We start from the raw sequence: 25,301 nt of genomic DNA, 5'->3' as shown, positions 1-25,301 counted from the left end.
ATCCAGTGGAACGGCCACTTTACAATAGTGCATCTAAATCTTTTAAGGGGGGGGGGAGTGAGAAGGATTACTTTATCCTATCCTAGGTATTCCTTAAAGAGGAACCAGAGCCAGAGCTATAATGCTAAGCATGGACTGACCTGAGAGCACCAGAGCTATAATGCTAAGCATGGACTGACCTGAGAGCACCAGAGCTATAATGCTAAGCATGGTTTTACCTGAGAGTACCAGAGCTATAATGCTAAGCATGGTTTTACCTGAGAGCACCAGAGCTATAATGCTAAGCATGGTCTGACCTGAGAGCACCAGAGCTATAATGCTAAGCATGGTTTTACCTGAGAGTACCAGAGCTATAATGCTAAGCATGGTTTTACCTGAGAGTACCAGAGCTATAATGCTAAGCATGGTTTTACCTGAGAGCACCAGAGCTATAATGCTAAGCATGGTTTTACCTGAGAGCACCAGAGCTATAATGCTAAGCATGGTCTGACCTGAGAGCACCAGAGCTATAATGCTAAGCATGGTTTTACCTGAGAGCACCAGAGCTATAATGCTAAGCATGATTTTACCTGAGAGCACCAGAGCTACTTTGCAGGTGAGTAGAGCCCTGGAGGTGTCTCCTGCTCCCAGAGCGTTCCCTACCCGCACACAGGCAGCTGCATGGACACCTAGAGGGAACTGGACAAGGACCCCACAGTTAGTTATCATACAGGCAGCCACATGGACACCTAGAGGGAACTGGACAAGGACCCCACAGTTAGTTACCATACAGGCAGCCACATGGACACCTAGAGGGAACTGGACAAGGACCCCACAGTTAGTTACCATACAGGCAGCCACATGGACACCTAGAGGGAACTGGACAAGGACCCCACAGTTAGTTACCACACAGGCAGCCACATGGACACCTAGAGGGAACTGGACAAGGACCCCACAGTTAGTTACCACACAGGCAGCCACATGGACACCTAGAGGGAACTGGACAAGGACCCCACAGTTAGTTACCACACAGGCAGCCACATGGACACCTAGAGGGAACTGGACAAGGACCTGGCTGTGTGCTCGATTTTATACACCTATCAGCAACAGGTTTGGCTGAAATTGCCGAATCCACTAATTTGAAGGGGTGTCCACATACTTTTTGTATATATGGTTGTATCACACTGAGACAGAAGGGCAGTGGGAGGTGGGGGGAGGAGGTGATCTTGGAGTTCAGGGTGAGGAAGGGGTGAGAAGAGTTATGGGGAAGAGGTAACTAGGCAGGCGTGTGTTTCTCACCATGTAGGTAATGGCTCCTATCTCCAACAACACATGCTGTGCTGCAAGATCCACCTCTCCAAGCACACCTAGAGAGAGAGAGAGAGAGAGATGTGCACTCCTAGAAAAAAGGGTTCTTCCCTATAGGATAACCCTTTTTGCTTCCAGGTAGAACCCTTTTGGATCCCATGTAGAACCCTTTGTGGAAAGGGTTCAACATGGAACTCAAAAGGGTTCTACCTGGAACCAAAAAGAGTTCTTGGAAGGGTTCTCCCATGGGGACAGCCGAAGAACCCTTTTAGATTCTATGGTGTGGGGAGAGAGCACGTCTTTTTAACCCTTTTACCACACGGAATTAACCCTTTAACCACACAGAATTAACCCTGTAACTACACGGAATTAACCCTTTAACCACACAGAATTAACCCTTTAACCACACAGAATTAACCCTTTAACCACACAGAATTAACCCTTTAACCACACAGAATTAACCCTTTAACCACACAGAATTAACCCTGTAACTACACGGAATTAACCCTTTAACCACACAGAATTAACCCTGTAACCACACGGAATTAACCCTTTAACCACACGGAATTAACCCTGTAACCACACGGAATTAACCCTGTAACCACACGGAATTAACCCTGTAACCACACGGAATTAACCTGAATGCATCAAAAATAGATGTTCATCCATGATATATCGAATTTCAAAGGGAAACAATGAGGGGTTGTTGGAGAGAGGGGAAAAAGGATCGGAATTGTTTTGAATTCCTATTAGTTTAGTGTAATTGTCGACCCACACACACACACACACACACACACACACACACACACACACACACACACACACACACACACACACACACACACACACACACACACACACACACACACACACACACACACACACACACACACACACACACACACACACACACACACACACACACACACACACACACAGACTGACCAGCGAGGAAGCCTCCTATCTCCCAGACCCACCACTCGAAGCAGACCATCAGGGTACTGGGGATGGCCAGCTGCATGTAGGAACCCCACTCCTGGAGGGCCTCCCTGGACCAGCCTGGAGGAGCACCCACACATCAGTCATCGCTAAAAAAAAACTAATATCTATTGACATCAATAACCACATTTGGCCAGCAGAGGGAGGGACAAAGCGTGTGTGTCTGACCTGCCCATGTGTTCTTGTGGAGGCCTCTCCAACAGATGTATAAGTAGAGGAGCAGACAGATGGTGATCTGAGACAGGCTGTTCGCTATAGCAGAGCCTCTACACAACACAACAACACAGACACAGGATCAATAACACACACACTCAGACATTATAACACACACACACACACACACTCAGACATTACAACACACACACACACACACACACACTCAGACATTATAACACACAACACATCTACTGTAATTGAGAGGAGGAAGGGGAGAGAAGGAGGAGGGGAGGGAAGGGGGGGAGAAGGAGGAGGGGAGGAAGAGAAGGTGGAGGGGAGGAAGAGAAGGAGGAGGGTGAGAGAAGGAAGAGGGGAGGAAGAGGAGGGAGGAAGAGAAGGAGGAGGGGGAGAGAAGGAGGAGGGGAGAGGGGGAGGAAGAGAAGGAGGAGGGGGAGAGAAGGAGGAGGGGAGAGAAGGAGGAGGGGAGGAAGAGAAGGAGGGAGGAAGAGAAGGAGGAGGGTGAGAGAAGGAGGATGGGCGGAAGAGGATGGAGGAAGAGAAGGGGGAGGGGGAGAGAAGGAGGAGGGGAGAGAAGGAGGAAGGGGAGGAAGAGAATGAGGAGGGGAGAGAAGGGGGGAGAATGAGGAGAGAAGAGGGAGGGGAGAGAAGAGGAGAGAAGGAAGAGAAGGAGGAGGGGGGACGAGAATGAGGAAGGGGAGAGAAGGAGGAGAGAACGGGGAGGAAGAGAAGGAGGAGGGGGAGAGAAGGATGAGAGGGGAAGAGAAGGAGGAGGGGGAGAGAAGGAGGAGGGGGGAAGAGAAGGAGGAGGGGGAGAGAAGGAGGAGGGGGGGGGAGATAAGGAGGAGGGGGAGAGAAGGAGGAGAGGGGAAGAGAAGGAGGAAGGGAGGAAGAGAAGGAGGAGGGGGAGAGAAGGAGGAGAGGGGAAGAGAAGGAGGAGGGGGAGAGAAGGAGGAAGGGAGGAAGAGAAGGAGGATGGTGATAGAAGGAGGAGGGGAGTGAAGGAGGAGAGTAAGAGAATGAGGAGAGTAGAAGAGAAGAAGGGGAGAGAAGGAGGAGGGGAGGAAGAGAAGGAGGAGGGGAGAGAAGGAGGAGGGGGAGGAAGAGAAAGGGGAGAGGGGGAGGAAGAGTACGAGGAGGGGAGAGAAGAGGGGAGAACGAGGAGAGAAGAGGGAGGGGAGAGAAGAGGAGAGAAGGGAGAGAAGGAGGAAGGGGAGAGGAGGAAGGGGTGAGAAGGAGGAGAGAAGGGGGAGGGGAGAGAAGGGGAGAGAAGGAGGAGAGAAGGGGGAGGGGAGAGAAGGGGAGAGAAGGAGGAGAGAACTGGGAGGAAGAGAAGGAGGAGGGGAGGAAGAGAAGGATGAGAGGGGAAGAGAAGGAGGAGGGGGAGAGAAGGATGAGAGAGGAAGAGAAGGAGGAGGGGGAGAGAAGGAGGAGGGGAGGAAGAGAAGGAGGAAGGTGAGAAAAGGGGGAGGGGAGAGAATGAGGAGAGGGGAAGAGAAGGAGGAGGGGGAGAGAAGGAGGAAGGGAGGAAGAGAAGGAGGAGGGGAGAGAAGGAGGAGGGGAGTGAAGGAGGAGGGGAAGAAGAGAAGGAGGAGGGTGAGAAAAGGGGGAGGGGAGAGAAGGAGGAGGGTGAGAAAAGGGGGAGAGAAGGAGGAGAGAAGGGCAGGAGAAGAAGAGGGGGTAGAGAAGGAGGAGGGGGGGGTGAAGATAGAAGAGGAAGAAGAAGAGGATATGAAGAAGAGGATAGGAGCAGGAGAGGAAGAAGAGGATAGGAGCAGGAGAGGAAGAAGAAGAGGATAGGAGCAGGAGAGGAAGAAGAAGAGGATAGAAGTAGGAGAGGAAGAAGAGAATAGGAGCAGGAGAGGAAGAAGAGGATAGGAGCAGGAGAGGAAGAAGAAGAGGATAGGAGCAGGAGAGGAAGAAGAAGAGAATAGGAGCAGGAGAGGAAGAAGAGGATAGGAGCAGGAGAGGAAGAAGAAGAGGATAGGAGCAGGAGAGGAAGAAGAAGAGAATAGGAGCAGGAGAGGAAGAAGAGGATAGGAGCAGGAGAGGAAGAAGAAGAGGATAGGAGCAGGAGAGGAAGAAGAGGATAGGAGCAGGAGAGGAAAAAGAGGATAGGAGCAGGAGAGGAAGAAGAAGAGGATAGGAGCAGGAGAGGAAGAAGAAGAGGATAGGAGCAGGAGAGGAAGAAGAGAATAGGAGCAGGAGAGGAAGAAGAAGAGGATAGAAGTAGGAGAGGAAGAAGAGAATAGGAGCAGGAGAGGAAGAAGAAGAGGATAGGAGCAGGAGAGGAAGAAGAAGAGAATAGGAGCAGGAGAGGAAGAAGAGGATAGGAGCAGGAGAGGAAGAAGAAGAGGATAGGAGCAGGAGAGGAAGAAGAAGAGGATAGAAGTAGGAGAGGAAGAAGAGAATAGGAGCAGGAGAGGAAGAAGAGGATAGGAGTAGGAGAGGAAGAAGAGGAGGATAGGAGCAGGAGAGGAAGAAGAGGAGGATAGGAGCAGGAGAGGAAGAAGAGGATAGGAGCAGGAGAGGAAGAAGAGGAGGATAGGAGCAGGAGAGGAAGAAGAGGATAGGAGCAGGAGAGGAAGAAGAAGAGGATAGGAGCAGGAGAGGAAGCTAGTGCAGTACATGACTCCCATCTCCAGGCTGATGAGCAGGATGTAGTTGACAGCCAGGTTAATGAGGTTAGCTGCTGCTGCTGTGTACATCTGAGGGAGGATGATCCCCTGGGAGACACAGTTAAATCAAATCCATTTCTATTTGTCATATGCACCGAATTCAACAGCTGTAGAATTTACAGTGAATTGCTTACTTACAAGCCCTTAAAACTTCTTCTGGCTGCAATCCCGTTAACGGGATGTTATGACAACAGCCAGTGAAAGTGCAGGGCGCCAAATTCAAACAACAGAAATCTCATAATTAAAATTCCTCAAACATACATGTATTTTATACCATTTTAAAGGTAATCTTGTTGTTAATCCCACCAAAGTGTCTGATTTCAAATAGGCTTTTCAGCGAAAGCACCACAAACGATTATGTTAGGTCACCACCAACTCAAAGAAAAATTCAGACATCTTTCCAGCCAAAGAGAGGAGTCACAAAAAGCACAAATAGAGATAAAATTAATCACTAACCTTTGATGATCTTCATCAGATGACACTCATAGGACATCATGTTACACAATACATATATGTCTTGTTCGATTAAGTTCATATTTATATCCAAAAACCTCAGTTTACATTGGCGCCATGTTCAGAAATGCCTCCAAAATATCCGGAGAAATTGCAATCCGTCTGGCCCCGCAGCCTTGTGAATGTTGACCTGTTTAAAAGTCTTACTGACATCGGTTACAGAGAGTGTGATCACACAGTCGTCTGGAACAGCTGATGCTCTCATGCATGCTTAAGTGTTGCTTGCCTCGAAGCGAGCATAGAAGTAATTTATCTCATCTGTTCGGCTCGTGTCACTGTGCGGCTCTCGGCTGTGCGTCCCTTTGTAGTCTGTAATAGTTTGCAAGCCCTGCCACATCCGACGAGCGTCGGAGCCGGTGTAGTATGATTCAGTCTTAGTCCTGTATTGACACTCTGCCTGTTTAATGGTTCGTCGGAGGGCGAGCGGGATTTCTTATAAGCGTCCGGGTTAGAGTCCCGCTCCTTGAAAGCTCTACCCTTTAGCACAGTGCGGATGTTGCCTGTAATCCATGGCTTCTGGCTGTTGTATGTACCTGTGGTCACTTTTGGGAACGATGTCATCTAAGCACTTATTGATGAAGCCATTGACTGATGTGGTGTACTCCTCAATGCCATCGGAAGAATCCCGGAACATGTTCCAGTCTGTGCTAACCAAAACAGTCCTGTAGTTTAGCATCTGCTTCATCTGACCACTTCTGGTACTTCCTGCTTTAGTTTTTGCTTGTAAGCAGGAATCAGGAGGATATAATTATAGTCAGTCTCTGTGTGTGGAGTAAAGGTGGTCTAGAGTTTTTTTCCCCTTCTGGTTGCACATTTAACATGATGGTAGAAATGAGGTAAAACGGATTTAAGTTTCCCTGTATTAATGTCCCCGGCCACTAGGAGCACCACCTCTGGATGAGTGTTTTCCTGTTTGCTTATGGCCGTATACAGCTCATTGAGTGCAGTCTTAGTGTGGTCTACAATTTATCATGAGATACTCCACCTCATGATAGAGCACCAGCTGTTGTTTACAAATATACACAGACCGCCACCCCTTGTCTTACCGGAGGCAGCAGTTCTATCGACGAGGCGAAAACCCCATCAACTGTATGTTACCCATGTCGTCGTTCAGCCACGACTCAGTGGAACAGAAGATAATTAATGTCCCGTTGGTAGGATATTTGTGATGATAGCTCGTCCATTTTGTTATCCAACGATAGTACGTTGGGTAATAAGACTGATGGTAGAGGCAGATTTACCACTCGCCGTCGGATCCTTACAAAGCACCCCGACCAACGTCCCCGATATATCTGTCTCTCCTTCATGAGAATGACGGGGATTTGGGCCTTGTCGGGTGTCTGAAGTAAATCCTTTGCGTCCAACTCATTAAAGAAAACATCTTTGTCTAGTACGAGGTGAGTAATCGCTGTTCGGATATCCAGAAGCTCTTTTCAGTCAAGCTCTTTTTGGTAGCAGAAACATTATGTACAAAATAAGTTACAAATCACGCAAAAAAGCACACACAGTAGCACACACACACACACACAAACACACACACACACACACACACACACACACACACACACACACACACACACACACACACACACACACACACACACACACACACACACACACACACACACACACACACACACACACACACACACACACACACACACACACACACACACACACACACACACACACACACACAATACCTGGTTCTGTAGGTAAGCTGTTTGCAACTGGTGCAGGAACATAGCCTGTGAAAGGAGGAGAGGGGTGGAAGAGTAATGATGTCAGTCGTTTTGAACTAACCGGACGGATCAGTCAGACTCCAGACGGAACACTCAGACCCCAGACGGATCAGTCAGACTCCAGACGGAACACTCAGACCCCAGACGGATCAGTCAGACTCCAGACGGAGCACTCAGACCCCAGACGGATCAGTCAGACTCCAGACGGAACACTCAGACCCCAGACGGATCAGTCAGACTCCAGACGGAACACTCAGACCCCAGACGGATCAGTCAGACTCCAGACGGAGCACTCAGACCCCAGACGGATCAGTCAGACCCCAGACGGAACACTCAGACCCCAGACGGATCAGTCAGACTCCAGACGGAACACTCAGACCCCAGACGGATCAGTCAGACTCCAGACGGAACACTCAGACCCCAGACGGAACACTCAGACCCCAGACGGAACACTCAGACCCCAGACAGAACACTCAGACCCCAGACGGATCAGTCAGACTCCAGACGGAACACTCAGACCCCAGACAGAACACTCAGACCCCAGACAGAACACTCAGATCCCAGACAGAACACTCAGACCCCAGATGGATCAGTCAGACTCCAGATGGAACACTCATACCCCAGACGGAACACTCAGACCCCAGACAGAACACTCAGATCCCAGACAGAACACTCAGACCCCAGATGGATCAGTCAGACTCCAGATGGAACACTCAGACCCCAGTCGGAACACTCAGACCCCAGACGGATAGGTCAGACCCCAGACGGAACACTCAGACCCCAGACGGATAGGTCAGACCCCAGACGGATCAGTCAGACCCCAGTCGGAAGACTTAGACCCCAGATGGATCAGTCAGACCCCAGACGGATCAGTCAGACCCCAGTCGGAAGACTTAGACCCCAGATGGATCAGTCAGACCCCAGATGGAAGACTTCGACCCCAGATGGATCAGTCAGACCCCAGTCGGAAGACTTAGACCCCAGATGGATCAGTCAGACCCCAGATGGAAGACTTAGACCCCAGATGGATCAGTCAGACCCCAGATGGAAGACTTAGACCCCAGATGGATCAGTCAGACCCCAGATGGAAGACTTAGACCCCAGATGGATCAGTCAGACCCCAGATGGAAGACTTAGACCCCAGATGGATCAGTCAGACCCCAGATGGAAGACTTAGACCCCAGATGGATCAGTCAGACCCCAGATGGAATACTTTGACCCCAGATGGATCAGTCAGACCCCAGATGGAATACTTTGACCCCAGATGGATCAGTCAGACTCCAGACAGATCCCTCGTATTACAGATGCAACACTGAGACAGACTGAGATAGAACATGTGTGGGGACAAATGACAGTCTTGCTAGAGTTCGGTGGGACAGAGGACTGACATACAGTCTGGGTGGGGACAGAGGACTGACATGTAGCCTGGGTGGGGACAGAGGACTGACATGTAGCCTGGGTGGGGACAGAGGACTGACATACAGTCTGGGTGGGGACAGAGGACTGACATACAGCCTGGGTGGGGACAGAGGACTGACATACAGTCTGGGTGGGACAGAAGACTGACGTACAGCCTGGGTGGGGACAGAGGACTGACATACAGTCTGGGTGGGGACAGAGGACTGACATACAGCCTGGGTGGGGACAGAGGACTGACATGTAGCCTGGGTGGGGACAGAGGACTGACATACAGTCTGGGTGGGGACAGAGGACTGACATACAGCCTGGGTGGGGACAGAGGACTGACATACAGTCTGGGTGGGACAGAAGACTGACGTACAGCCTGGATGGGGACATTCATTCTTAGTCCTCTATCTCCACCCAGATCTATCTCAGTCCTCTTTCAGTATTCTGCCCCCACCCAGACTCTATCTAGTCTGTCATCTGTCTCCACCTAGACCATATATACACTGTCCTTTGTCCCCACCCAGACTAAACCGCAGTTCTCTGTCCCCACCCAAGATCTGTCTCGACTGGTCTCTGTCCCAACCCAGGCTCTATCTCAGTCCTCTGTCCTCAACCAGGCTCTATCTAGACTGTCCACAATCAGGCTGTGTCTAGACTGTTCTATGTCCCTGTTCAGGCTCTATCTCAGTCCTCTGGTTGGAGACAGTGTTACTCACAGGAACAGCAGGCAGGTAAAGCGTCACATAAAGCTGGGCGATCCTGACGGGGAGACAACAGAACAAACAGTCAGCTCTTTACGAACCACAATGCACAGACATTTATGTTTGAGCCAACATCCACATCGTGCGTGTGTGTGTGTGTGTGTGTGTGTGTGTGTGTGTGTGTGCATGTTTGTTAGTGTGTGTGTGTATCTGTGTGAGTGTTTCCCACCGGGCCACCTCCTGCTCCTGATTCATGGCTAGTAGGATGTTGTGGGCGTTGATGAGGAGGCCCCAGCAGGGCAGACAGAACAGCAGCAAGATCAACACTGCCCTCTGCAGGATCACCCCCACACGGTGCAGGTTACTGCTGCCAAATGTCTACACACACACACACACACACACACACACACACACACACACACACACACACACACACACACACACACACACACACACACACACACACACACACACACACACACACACACACACACACACACACACACACACACAAAAGAGAGAAAAAGAGAGACTGGGAAAAGCAGGAGCTGAGAACAAAAGCGCTGGTTGACTTGACAAAGCAAGACGAACTGGCAACGGACAAACAGAGAACACAGGTATAAATACACTGGGGATGATGGGGAAGATGGGCGACGCCAGGAAGAGGGTGGAGATAATCAGACAGGCGAAACAGATCAGGGTGAGGCAGTAAAGGAACAACATCATTAAACAGTAAATAAAACACACTGAGGATAACAGGCCTTTCAACCACACAAACTATATACACCTCTCTGACACACACACACCTTGTGGGGACCACATTTTTGATTCCCATGAAATGTTTTCTCGAACCATAACCTAAACCCCCAAACCCCTAACCCTAACCTCTAAACCTAAAATAGCCTTTTTCCTTGCGTGAAATGACCCCACTTGTCAGAATTTTCCTTTTTTTACTATCCTTGTGTGAACTTCTGGTCCTCTCAAGCAAAACCAACACACGCAAGCACGCACGCACGCACGCACGCACGCACGCACGCACGCACGCACGCACGCACGCACGCACGCACGCACGCACACACACACACACACACACACACACACACACACACACACACACACACACACACACACACACACACACACACACACACACAGAGAGAGGGCCTAACCCACACACAGAGGACCTAACCCACACACAGAGGGCCTAACCCACACACAGAAAGCCTAACCCACACACAAAGGGCCTAACCCACACACAGAGGGCCTAACCCACACACAGAGAGCCTAACCCACACACAGAGGGCCTAACCCACACACAGAGGGCCTAACCCACACACAGAGGGCCTAACCCACACACAGAGGGCCTAACCCACACACAGAGGGCCTAACCTGAGAGACGAGTGTATCACAGGCCAGAGCCAGTCCATAGCCCGTAGAGGTCGTGGTCACATTGATCACCTGACAGGAAGAACAACAACAAATCTTATTATGAAGTCACAATATTATAGAGTCTGTCTGTCTGTCTGTCTGTCTGTCTGTCTGTCTGTCTGTCTGTCTGTCTGTCTGTCTGTCTGTCTGTCTGTCTGTCTGTCTGTCTGTCTGTCTGTCTGTCTGTCTGTCTGTCTGTCTGTCTGTCTGTCTGTCTGTCTGTCTGTCTGTCTAACTGCAACATGTTTTTTTCAAATCTTTATTTATAAAATAATAATAATTTCAACTTAAATTCATGTCAGTCCAACATGCAACGTGTTTAGAGATCACACCAAATCTATCATGTGATTGGTTATACACGCCAGTCAGAGAACTACTCAGAGTAGATAATTGTGGGTAATACCGCAGAGCCCAGTGCGTATCCCGCCAGCTCTGCGTTGCCAAGGTGACCACAGAATATGGTGATGACAAACGGGAGCAAGAAGTTCAGGATCCGAGCCACCAGCTGTAACAGACGCGCTTGCTCGCATACACACAACACACACACAACACACACACACATGCACCAAGAGTGAGTTCTGTCCTGCGGCACCAATCGTATTTCATGTGAGGCTAACAGTGTATTCTCTGCCAAGACAAGACTGAAACATGATCTCATGGGTAACACTGGTTTTATAACAATGTTATGACTGGTTTTATGAAGGTGCTATGACTGGTTTTATAAAGGGGCTATGACTGGTTTTATAAAGGGGCTATGACTGGTTTTATGAAGGTGCTATGACTGGTTTTATGAAGGTGCTATGACTGGTTTTATGAAGGTGCTATGACTGGTTTTATAAAGGGGCTATGACTGGTTTTATGAAGGTGCTATGACTGGTTTTATGAAGGTGCTATGACTGGTTTTATGAAGGTGCTATGACTGGTTTTATGAAGGTGCTATGACTGGTTTTATAAAGGGGCTATGACTGGTTTTATGAAGGTGCTATGACTGGTTTTATGAAGGTGCTATGACTGGTTTTATGAAGGGGCTATGCCTGGTTTTATGAAGGTGCTATGACTGGTTTTATGAAGGTGCTATGACTGGTTTTATGAAGGTGCTATGACTGGTTTTATGAAGGTGCTATGACTGGTTTTATGAAGGTGCTATGACTGGTTTTATGAAGGGGCTATGCCTGGTTTTATGAAGGTGCTATGACTGGTTTTATGAAGGTGCTATGACTGGTTTTATGAAGGTGCTATGACTGGTTTTTATGAAGGGGCTATGACTGGTTTTTATGAAGGTGCTATGACTGGTTTTATGAAGGGGCTATGACTGGTTTTATGAAGGTGCTATGACTGGTTTTATAAAGGGGCTATGACTGGTTTTATTAAGGTCTTATGACTGGTTTTATAAAGGTCTTATGACTGGTTTCATAACAATGATATGACTGGTTTTATAAAGGTCTTATGATTGGTTTAATGAAGGTGCTATGACTGGTTTTATGATGGGGCAATGAATGTGTTACTGATTTGATTCTGTGTTGCATCTATAAGTGACAGTGACTCCAGACAAACACTACATAACCAACAGTATGTGGACACCTGCTCATCGAACATCTCATTCCAAAATCAATGCCATTAATATGGAGTTTGTCCCCACTTTGCTGCTATAATAGCCTCCACTCTTCTGGGAAAGCTTTACACTAGATGTTGGAACATTGCTGCTATAACAGCCTCCACTCTTCTGGGAAGGCTTTCCACTAGATGTTGGAACATTGCTGCTATAACAGCCTCCACTCTTCTGGGAAGGCTTTCCACTAGATGTTGGAACATTGCTGCCATAACAGCCTCCACTCTTCTGGGAAAGCGTTCCACTACATGTTGGAACATTGCTGTGGGGACTTGCTTCCATACAGCCATAAGAGCATTAGTGAGGTTGGGCACTGATGTTGGGAGATAAGGCCTGGCTCGTAGTCGGCATTCCAATTCATCCAAAAGGTGTTCGATGGGGTTGAGGTCAGGGCTCTGTGCAGGCCAGTCAAGTTCTTCAATGCCGATCACGACAAACCATTTCTGTATTGACCTCGCTTTGTGCATGGGGGCACTGAAACAGGAAAGGGCTTTCCCCAAACTGTTGCCACGAAGTTGGAAGCACAGAATCATCTAGAATATCATTGTCTGCTGTAACGTTAAGATTTCCCTTCACTGGAACTAAGGGGCCCGAACCATGAAAAACAGCCCCAGACCATTATTCCTCCTCCACCAAACTTTACAGTTGGCACTACGCATTTGGGCAGGTAGCGTTCTCCTGGCATCCGCCAAACCCAGATTTGTCCGTCGAGCTGCCAGAAGGTGAAGCGTGATTCATAACTCCACAGATCTCGTTTCCACTGCTCCAGAGTCCAATGGCGGCGAGCTTTATACCACTCCAGCCGACGCTTGGCATTGCGCATGGTGATCTTAGGCTTGTGTGCGGCTGCTCTGCCATGGAAACCCATTTCATGAAGCTCCTGACAAACAGTTCTTGTGCTGACGTTGCTTCCAGAGGCAGTTCGGGAACTCGGTAGTGAGTGTTGCCACTGAGGACAGAACATTTTGAGTGACTTGTTGGAAAGGTGGCGTCCTGTGAAGGTGCCACGTTGCAGGTCACTGAGCTCTTCAGTATGGACCATTCTACTGCCAGTGTTTGTCTATGGAGATTGCATGACTTTGTGCTCGATTCCACTGATTTGGGGGTGTCCAGATACTTTTGGCCATGTAGTGTATCTATAACAACAGTCCATTACAATAACTCTAGTTGCTGGGAGGAAAGGTTGTTCAGTCAGACAGTGACTGAACTACGCTGAACATGCGCGTGCGCACACACACACAAACACAAACACACACACACACACACACAGTTTGTGTCTCACCAGAGGTCCTGTGAGTCTCAGTACATGGTAGAGTTCCTCTCTGTAGGCCAGGGGTATCCAGCGTCGGACACACACACAGCGGAACAGTCTGGAACTGACCACTGCCTCCGCCGGCTCCTCGCCTGTACCCCGCAACACCTCCGACAAGGCAACTACATCCCCAGCAACCAGGCCAGGCCCCGGCAACGAACCTACAAATTCTGCCTTCTCCATTCAGCCAAGAGAAAGAGACAGAGGGAGAGAGAGAGAGGGAGCGTGAGAAAGGGAGCATAAGAGAGGGAGACGGAGAGTGAGAAAGTAGGGAGAGAGAGAGAGAGAGAGAGAGAGAGAAAAGGGCAGCGAGAGGGGGACAGAAAGAGAGATTACGTGCCCTGTGAGGTAACATAGCACAGTCAGTCAGTTCATAGAGGCAGAGAAACACACACACACACACACTCACTCACTCACTCACTCACTCACACACACACACACACACACACACACACACACACACACACACACACACACACACACACACACACACACACACACACACACACACACACACACACACACACACACACACACACACTCACACACACACACACACACACACACACACACACACACACACACACACACACACACACACACACACACACACACACACACACACACACACACACACACACACACACACACACACACACACACACACACACGTCCCTGTAACTGATTAAATAGTCTACTACCTCCCAGAGGAACACAGGGGGAGAGAGAGAGAGAGAGAGAGAGAGAGAGAGAGAGAGAGAGAGAGAGAGAGAGAGAGAGAGAGAGAGAGAGAGAGAGAGAGAGAGAAGAGAGAGAGAATCAAAGAGTAAGAGAGGGAGAGAGCCACAAACAGGCTCATGTTTTGTCGCTGTAAGTGGCCAAGCTAGGCTGAGGGGTTTGTGTGTTACAGGACTCAGTAATCTGTTGAGGAATGCCTAAGTGTACTCTCTGAGCCCTGGTCTGAGTTGTGGTTCACAACATCTGATTAATGAATGACTGAGAATATGGCTGTAGCAGTGTGTGTGTTGTGTTGAGCCATCGATCCGCCTCCTCTTGAATGCACTTTAACCTTTGATCTCACATGTTTTTATGTCAAATGGTTTTGTTATATTTCTACAAGTTTGGACACACCTACTCATTCCAGGGATTTTGACTATTTTCTACATTGTAGAATAATAGTGAAGACATCAAAAACTATGAAATAACACATATGAACTCATGTACTGTAGTAAACAAAAAAGTATTAAAGAAATTATAATATATTTTATATTTGAGATTCTTCAAAGTAGCCAATAAGTCTGGCTGCACAACACATTGGCAAATGTATTTTAAATAGAAACTAAACTGAGTAAAAATAAGTAGAAAGTACACTTAGAATGAAAGTAAAAAGCTTTGGAGCAGCTTAAATGAAATGTTGGGAAAAAAGCCTACTCAGCTCCACCATTCATTAAATCAGATGACTCATTAAATCAGATGACTCATTGAATCAGATGGCTCATTGAATCAGATGGCTCATTGAATCAGATGGCTCATTAAATCAGATGGCTCATTGAATCAGATGGCTCATTGAATCAGATGGCTCATTGAATCAGATGGCTCATTGAATCAGATGGCTCATTGAATCAGATGGCTCATTGAATCAGATGGCTCATTCATCACAAAGCCCACTGATATTGCCAACTGCTTTAATGACTTTTTCATTGGCAAGATAAGAAAACTTAGGGATGACATGCCAGCTTGAAACGCTGACACTACACATCCAAGTATCTCTGACCAAATTATGAAAGACAAGCATTGTTATCTTGAATTCCGTAACGTCAGTGTGGAAGAGGTGAAACAATTACTGTTGTCTATCAACAATGACAAGCCACCTGGGTCTGACAACTCGGATGGAAAATTACTGAGGGTAATAGCAGACGATATTGTCACTCCTATTTGCCACATCTTCAATTTAAGCCTACTAGAGAGTGTGTGCCCTCAGGCCTGGAGGGAAGCTAAAGTCATTCTGCTACCCAAGAATAGTAAAGCCCCTTTTACTGGCTCAAATACCCGCCCAATCAGCCTGTTACCAACCCTTAATTTGACCAGATACGATGCTATTTCACATTAAACAAATTGACAACAGACTTTCAGCACGCTTATAGGGAAGGACATTCAACAAGCACAGCACTTACACACATGACTGATGATTGGCTGAGAGAAATTGATGATACAAATATTGTGGGGGCTGTTTTGTTAGACTTCATGTTATGAGAATTATATGTTCTCAATGCTCATGAACCCAATTCAATGAACTACTCCGTCTGAAACCCAGGATATGTAAGAAACGGGTTGAAATGAATCAGACGGAGGTCCGGCTACAATAGTCAGAAAGTTTATTTACGAGAGCGCTGGTTAGTTGTACAAAAACCATTCATTTTATACTAGCTCCTTACACACATACTCTTGCACACAAACAGAATTCATACGCACATACATTTGCACACAAACAGAATTCATACGCACATACATTTGCACACAAACAGAATTCATACGCACATACATTTGCACACAAACAGAATTCATACGCACATACATTTGCACACAAACAGTAGGTATCTGTCACGCCCTGACCATACTTTGCGTTGTTTGTTTCTATGTTTTGTTTGGTCAGGGTGTGATATGAGTGGGCATTCTATGTTGTATGTCTAGTTTGTCTGTTTCTATGTGTTTGGCCTGATATGGTTCTCAATCAGAGGCAGGTGTTAGTCGTTGTCTCTGATCGGGAACCATATTTAGGTAGCCTGTTTTGTATTGTGGGTTGTGGGTGATTGTTCCTGTTTCCTGTGTTTGTGTTCATCCATACGGGACTGTTACGTTTTCGTTCGTTTGTCAGTTTATTGTTTTGTTCGTTGTTTAAGTATTCTTATTAAAATGAATACTCACCACGCTGCATTTTGGTCCTCCTCTCTTTCGCCCGACGAAGAACGTTACAGTATCCTACGCACACACTGTTCAGCTACCCAGCCGACAGAGATTAGGGGAGTCCGTGAAACTCACTCCCCGTCCTCCCTCAAGATAGGGAGACCCTGGGAGGTGCTCTCAGTGGCCCCCCCACCCAGGTCGGCACCGAATCTTGCTCAGACAGTCTGTCCTTTAAGATACTAAAATACAGATATATTGTTATACTCTAATTCTGACTAAAAACTACACTCACGGATATATAATTGACTGACTAAAACCACACACATCACTAGAATAATCCTATGGTTTCAATCAATTTCATCATGATTCTAATCAATTTCACACAATCATATGGTTTCAGGGTGGAATATTCTAATAATTCATATGAACATATAAATCCCACTAACAGTGCAGCTTTTGACATTATTGATCATAGTCTGCTGCTGGAAAAACGTATGTGTTATGGCTTTATACCCCCTGCTATAATGTGGATAAAGAGTTACCTGTATAACAGAACACAGAGGGTGTTCTTTAATGGTGTCACGCCCTGACTTTAGTTATATTTCCTTTCTTTATTATTTGGTTAGGTCAGGGTGTGACAAGGGTGGTTTGTTTAGTTTTTGTATTGTCTAGGGTTTTTGTTTATCTATGGGGATTTTGTATGGTCTAGGGGTTTGTAGGTTTATGGTGGCCTGAGTTGGTTCCCAGGGGTGTGGACTTAGTCCCCTCCTGTACTCCATGTTCACCCACGACTGCGTGTCCAAACACGACTCCAACACCATTATTAAGTTTGCTGACGACACAACTGTGGTAGGCCTGATCACCGACAACGATGAGACAGCACATAGGGAAGAGGTCAGAGAACTGGCAGTGTGGTGCCAGGACAACAACCTCTCCCTCAATGTGAGCAAGACAAAGGAGCTGTTCGTGGACTACAGGAAAAGGCGGGCAGAACAGGCCCCCACTAACGGGGAAAGTACGTCACAAGCTTCCTGCCATCCATACCAGGCGGTGTCAGAGGAAAGCCCATAAAATTGTCAAAGACTCCAGTCACCCAAGTCACAGACTGTTTTCTCTGCTACCGCAGAGAAGGTCACATTGTAAATCACATTGTAGGTGACCAAATACTTATTTTCCACCATAATTTGCAAATAAATTCATAAAAAATCCTACAATGTGATTTTCTGGATTTCTTTTTCTCATTTTGTCTGTCATAGTTGAAGTGTACCTATGATGAAAATTACAGGCCTCTCTCATCTTTTTAAGTGGGAGAACTTGCACAATTGGTGGCTGACTAAATACTTTTTTGCCCCACTGTACTGACTGACACCAATCTGTGCACCCTGCGTTCCAAAATGCCATACTCCCTAAAAGTCCAACCTCAAAACATAAATAGAAAAACCAAAAGCCTTTAACACATTCCCTCTTAAAACAACAAATATATCCTGTATCCTCACCACCATCAGAAAACAACTTCCTGTATCCTCATCACCAACAGAAAACAACTTCCTGTATCCTCACCACCAACAGAAAACAACTTCATGTATCCTCACCACCAACAGAAAACAACTTCCTGTATCCTCACCACCAACAGAAAACAACTACCTGTATCCTCACCACCAACAGAAAACAACTTCCTGTATCCTCACCACCAACAGAAAACACCTTCCTGTATCCTCACCACCAACAGAAAACAACTTCCTGTATCCTCACCACCAACAGAAAACAACTTCCTGTATCCTCACCACCAACAGAAAACATCACTATAAACTCACTGTCAACCATCAAACATAAGACAAAAACAGACACATACATTTTTCATATCACTTTTTTTTATTTAATATTTTTATATATAGCTGCCGAAAACTAAATGACGTGGGAACAATATTGCATGTCCCATGCCAATAAAGTGAGTGTGAGAGAGCGAGAGAGAGAGAGAGAGAGAGAGAGAGAGAGAGAGAGAGAGAGAGAGAGAGAGAGAGTAATTCTGGTAAAGGCTATAAATTCCTTGATATAAAGTCTTTATAGGGATCAGTCAGACCTCTACAAACTACAGATACACCACTCTAGACACAACCTACAGGAAACTAACCCAAGACTGACAAGGCAACATTAGATAACCTTTGAAATTCTGTGACTTTCTGTGAGTATTCCTCTCCGGATTGATATTTGCTTCTTCTACTGTCTCAGGGCGGAATAGTTATCTCTGTATATATGACCTCTTTCTGAAACCTGACATTAGTTTCTCCATCCTTACTACTGCCTCCTGAGTAATTAGTTACATTGAAATACATCATTTAATCCAGGACATAAAGACAACGTTTACTGTCCAGAGTAAATGTGTGTTTAGTTCATGTGTTATTAACTGTGCTCCCAAGTGATACAGCGGTCTAAGGCACTGCATCTCAGTGCAAGAGGCATCACTACAGTCCCTGGTTCGAATCCAGGCTGTCTTACATCTGGCCGTGATTGGTAGTCCCATAGGGCGGCGCTCAATTGACCCAGCATCGTCCGGGTTCGGCTGGGGTAGGCCGTAATTGTAAATAAGAATTTGTTCTTAAATGAACTGACTGACATAGTTTAATACATTTTAACGAGGTAAGGCGGACCTGTCTATGTGAGATTCAACTCTAATCAGAAACCAACAGCCGACAAAATCCCTACTCCTACAATACTGCTAAACAGTAATCAGATGTACAGTATTACTATACAGTATTCAGATGTACAGTATTACTATACAGTATTCAGATGTACAGTATTACTATACAGTATTCAGATGTACAGTAGTACTATACAGTATTCAGATGTACAGTATTACTATACAGTATTCAGATGTACAGTATTACTATACAGTATTCAGATGTACAGTATTACTATACAGTATTCAGATGTACAGTAGTACTATACAGTATTCAGATGTACAGTATTACTATACAGTAGTCAGATGTACAGTACTATACAGTATTCAGATGTACAGTATTACTATACAGTATTCAGATGTACAGTATTACTATACAGTATTCAGATGTACAGTATTACTATACAGTATTCAGATGTACAGTAGTACTATACAGTATTCAGATGTACAGTATTACTATACAGTATTCAGATGTACAGTACTATACAGTATTCAGATGTGCAGTAGTACTATGCAGTAATCAGATGTACAGTATTACTATACAGTATTCAGATGTACAGTATTACTATACAGTATTCAGATGTACAGTATTACTATAAGGTACTTTGCTGTATTCAGATGTACAGTATTACTATACGGTACTTTGCTGTATTCAGATGTACAGTACTATACAGTATTCAGATGTACAGTACTACACAGTATTTATACGTACTCTAGTACTATAGAGTATTCAGATGTACAGTACTATACAGTTTTTAGATGTACTGTAGTACTATACAGTATTCAGATGTACAGTAATATGCAGTATTCAGATGTACAGTACTATACATTATTCAGATGTACTGTAGTACTACACAGTATTCAGATGTGAAGTACTATACAGTATTCAGATGTACAGTAATATACAGTATTCAGATGTACAGTACTATACAGTATACAGATGTACTGTAGTACTACACAGTATTCAGATGTACAGTACAATACCGTATTCAGATGTACTGTAGCACTATACAGTATTCAGATGTACTGTAGTACTATACAGTATTCAGATGTACTGTAGTACTATACAGTATTCGGATGTACAGTACTATACAGTATTTAGATGTACAGTACTATACAGTATTCAGATGTACAGTACTATACCTTATTCAGATGTACTGTAGTACTACACAGTATTCAGATGTACAGTACTATACATTATTCAGATGTACTGTAGTACTACACAGTATTCAGATGTACAGTACTATACAGTATTCAGATGTACAGTACTATACAGTATTCAGATGTACAGTACTATACCTTATTCAGATGTACTGTAGTACTACACAGTATTCAGATGTACTGTAGCACTATACAGTATTCAGATGTACTGTAGTACTATACAGTATTCAGATGTACAGTACTATACATTATTCAGATGTACTGTAGTACTACACAGTATTCAGATGTACAGTACTATACAGTATTCAGATGTACAGTACTATACAGTATTCAGATGTACTGTAGTACTATACAGTATTCAGATGTATAGTACTATACAGTATTCAGATGTACAGTACTATACAGTATTCAGATGTACAGTAGTACTATACAGTATTCAGATGTACAGTAGTACTATACAGTAGTCAGATGTACAGTACTATACAGTATTCAGATGTACAGTATTACTAAACAGTATTCAGATGTACAGTATTACTATACAGTAATCAGATGTACAGTATTACTATACAGTATTCAGATGTACAGTATTACTATACAGTATTCAGATGTACAGTATTACTATACAGTAATCAGATGTACAGTATTACTATACAGTATTCAGATGTACAGTACTATACAGTATTCAGATGTACAGTATTACTATACAGTATTCAGATGTACAGTATTACTATACAGTAATCAGATGTACAGTATTACTATACAGTATTCAGATGTACAGTATTACTATACAGTATTCAGATGTACAGTATTACTATACAGTAATCAGATGTACAGTATTACTATACAGTATTCAGATGTACAGTATTACTATACAGTATTCAGATGTACAGTATTACTATACAGTATTCAGATATACAGTATTACTATACAGTATTCAGATGTACAGTATTACTATACAGTATTCAGATGTACAGTATTACTATACAGTATTCAGATGTACAGTATTACTATACAGTATTCAGATGTACAGTATTACTATACAGTATTCAGATGTACAGTATTACTATACAGTATTCAGATGTACAGTATTACTATACAGTATTCAGATGTACAGTACTATACAGTATTCAGATGTACAGTATTACTATACAGTATTCAGATGTACAGTATTACTATACAGTATTCAGATGTACAGTATTACTATACAGTATTCAGATGTACAGTAGTACTATACAGTATTCAGATGTACAGTATTACTATACAGTAGTCAGATGTACAGTACTATACAGTATTCAGATGTACAGTATTACTATACAGTATTCAGATGTACAGTATTACTATACAGTATTCAGATGTACAGTATTACTATACAGTATTCAGATGTACAGTATTACTATACAGTATTCAGATGTACAGTAGTACTATACAGTATTCAGATGTACAGTATTACTATACAGTATTCAGATGTACAGTACTATACAGTATTCAGATGTACAGTAGTACTATGCAGTAATCAGATGTACAGTATTACTATACAGTATTCAGATGTACAGTATTACTATACAGTATTCAGATGTACAGTATTACTATACGGTACTTTGCTGTATTCAGATGTACAGTATTACTATACGGTACTTTGCTGTATTCAGATTTACAGTACTATACAGTATTCAGATGTACAGTACTACACAGTATTTATACGTACTCTAGTACTATACATTATTCAGATGTACTGTAGTACTACACAGTATTCAGATGTGAAGTACTATACAGTATTCAGATGTACAGTAATATACAGTATTCAGATGTACAGTACTATACAGTATTCAGATGTACTGTAGTACTACACAGTATTCAGATGTACAGTACAATACCGTATTCAGATGTACTGTAGCACTATACAGTATTCAGATGTACTGTAGTACTATACAGTATTCAGATGTACTGTAGTACTATACAGTATTCAGATGTACAGTACTATACAGTATTTAGATGTACAGTACTATACAGTATTCAGATGTACAGTACTATACCTTATTCAGATGTACTGTAGTACTACACAGTATTCAGATGTACAGTACTATACATTATTCAGATGTACTGTAGTACTACACAGTATTCAGATGTACAGTACTATACAGTATTCAGATGTACAGTACTATACAGTATTCAGATGTACAGTACTATACCTTATTCAGATGTACTGTAGTACTACACAGTATTCAGATGTACAGTACAATACAGTATTCAGATGTACTGTAGCACTATACAGTATTCAGATGTACAGTATTACTATACAGTAATCAGATGTACAGTATTACTATACAGTATTCAGATGTACAGTATTACTATACAGTATTCAGATGTACAGTATTACTATACAGTATTCAGATGTACAGTATTACTATACAGTATTCAGATGTACAGTATTACTATACAGTATTCAGATGTACAGTATTACTATACAGTATTCAGATGTACAGTATTACTATACAGTATTCAGATGTACAGTATTACTATACAGTATTCAGATGTACAGTATTACTATACAGTAATCAGATGTACAGTATTACTATACAGTATTCAGATGTACAGTATTACTATACAGTATTCAGATGTACAGTATTACTATACAGTATTCAGATGTACAGTAGTACTATACAGTATTCAGATGTACAGTATTACTATACAGTAGTCAGATGTACAGTACTATACAGTATTCAGATGTACAGTATTACTATACAGTATTCAGATGTACAGTATTACTATACAGTATTCAGATGTACAGTATTACTATACAGTATTCAGATGTACAGTATTACTATACAGTATTCAGATGTACAGTAGTACTATACAGTATTCAGATGTACAGTATTACTATACAGTATTCAGATGTACAGTACTATACAGTATTCAGATGTACAGTAGTACTATGCAGTAATCAGATGTACAGTATTACTATACAGTATTCAGATGTACAGTATTACTATACAGTATTCAGATGTACAGTATTACTATACGGTACTTTGCTGTATTCAGATGTACAGTATTACTATACGGTACTTTGCTGTATTCAGATGTACAGTACTATACAGTATTCAGATGTACAGTACTACACAGTATTTATACGTACTCTAGTACTATAGAGTATTCAGATGTACAGTACTATACAGTTTTTAGATGTACTGTAGTACTATACAGTATTCAGATGTACAGTAATATGCAGTATTCAGATGTACAGAACTATACATTATTCAGATGTACTGTAGTACTACACAGTATTCAGATGTGAAGTACTATACAGTATTCAGATGTACAGTAATATACAGTATTCAGATGTACAGTACTATACAGTATTCAGATGTACTGTAGTACTACACAGTATTCAGATGTACAGTACAATACCGTATTCAGATGTACTGTAGAACTATACAGTATTCAGATGTACTGTAGTACTATACAGTATTCAGATGTACTGTAGTACTATACAGTATTCAGATGTACAGTACTATACAGTATTTAGATGTACAGTACTATACAGTATTCAGATGTACAGTACTATACCTTATTCAGATGTACTGTAGTACTACACAGTATTCAGATGTACAGTACTATACATTATTCAGATGTACTGTAGTACTACACAGTATTCAGATGTACAGTACTATACAGTATTCAGATGTACAGTACTATACAGTATTCAGATGTACAGTACTATACCTTATTCAGATGTACTGTAGTACTACACAGTATTCAGATGTACAGTACAATACAGTATTCAGATGTACTGTAGCACTATACAGTATTCAGATGTACTGTAGTACTATACAGTATTCAGATGTACAGTACTATACATTATTCAGATGTACTGTAGTACTACACAGTATTCAGATGTACAGTACTATACAGTATTCAGATGTACAGTACTATACAGTATTCAGATGTACAGTACTATACCTTATTCAGATGTACTGTAGTACTACACAGTATTCAGATGTATAGTACTATACAGTATTCAGATGTACAGTACTATACAGTATTCAGATGTACTGTATTACTATACAGTATTCAGATATATAGTACTATACAGTATTCAGATGTACAGTACTATACAGTATTCAGATGTACTGTAGTACTATACAGTATTTAGATGTACTGTAGTACTATACAGTATTCAGCTGTACTGTAGTACTATACACTATTCATATGTACAGTACTATACAGTATTTAGATGTACTGTAGTACTATACAGTATTTAGATGTACTGTAGTACTATACAGTATTCAGATGTACTGTAGTACTATACACTATTCATATGTACAGTACTATACAGTATTTAGATGTACTGTAGTACTATACAGTATTCAGATGTACTGTAGTACTATACAGTATTCAGATGTACTGTAGTACTATACAGTATTCAGATGTACTGTAGTACTATACAGTATTCAGATGTACTGTAGTACTATACAGTATTCAGATGTACTGTAGTACTATACAGTATTCAGATGTACTGTAGTACTATACAGTATTCAGATGTCCTGTAGTACTATACAGGCTGTGTCTGTTTAAACGTCCAGCTATTCAGTTTCTATTCTCTTTTAACAAGTGGTGGTCCAGGCCCAGAGTTAGCCTGTGTCTGTAAACTCCCAGCCCACAGTTTCTCTCTGATAGAATGACCACTGTGTTCTGTCCTCTCTCCCCAGAGG

General features: G+C 43.6%; 1 protein-coding gene across 4 annotated transcripts in view; it reads right to left on the bottom strand.

Moving 5' to 3' along the window:
- Positions 1–16,837, bottom strand: part of slc47a1 (solute carrier family 47 member 1) — a 40,297-nt gene extending 23,460 nt beyond the window's left edge. Inside the window, exons 1-12 of one of the 4 annotated variants that reach the window (XM_071339885.1) lie at positions 16,776–16,837; positions 13,821–14,024; positions 11,333–11,448; positions 10,891–10,959; positions 9,731–9,879; positions 9,517–9,559; positions 7,355–7,399; positions 5,089–5,186; positions 2,455–2,552; positions 2,233–2,346; positions 1,279–1,346; positions 570–678 (exon numbers count right to left, since the gene is read on the bottom strand). In XM_071339885.1, the coding sequence (XP_071195986.1) occupies positions 570–678; positions 1,279–1,346; positions 2,233–2,346; positions 2,455–2,552; positions 5,089–5,186; positions 7,355–7,399; positions 9,517–9,559; positions 9,731–9,879; positions 10,891–10,959; positions 11,333–11,448; positions 13,821–14,024; positions 16,776–16,785 (1,123 nt within the window). In that variant the 5' untranslated portion in view covers positions 16,786–16,837. Of the gene's footprint in view, positions 1–569; positions 679–1,278; positions 1,347–2,232; positions 2,347–2,454; positions 2,553–5,088; positions 5,187–7,354; positions 7,400–9,516; positions 9,560–9,730; positions 9,880–10,890; positions 10,960–11,332; positions 11,449–13,820; positions 14,185–16,775 lie in introns of those variants that run through there. The other 3 variants (XM_071339884.1, XM_071339886.1, XM_071339888.1) reach the window with 3 other exon arrangements.
- Between the last annotated feature and the right edge of the window lie 8,464 nt (positions 16,838–25,301).

This window comes from Salvelinus alpinus, chromosome 13 (assembly GCF_045679555.1).
Source record: "Salvelinus alpinus chromosome 13, SLU_Salpinus.1, whole genome shotgun sequence".
NCBI classification, from domain to species: Eukaryota; Metazoa; Chordata; class Actinopteri; order Salmoniformes; family Salmonidae; genus Salvelinus; species Salvelinus alpinus.
The sequence above is the reverse complement of the archived record's forward strand: the minus strand, read 5'-3'. Positions and strand labels throughout refer to the sequence as shown.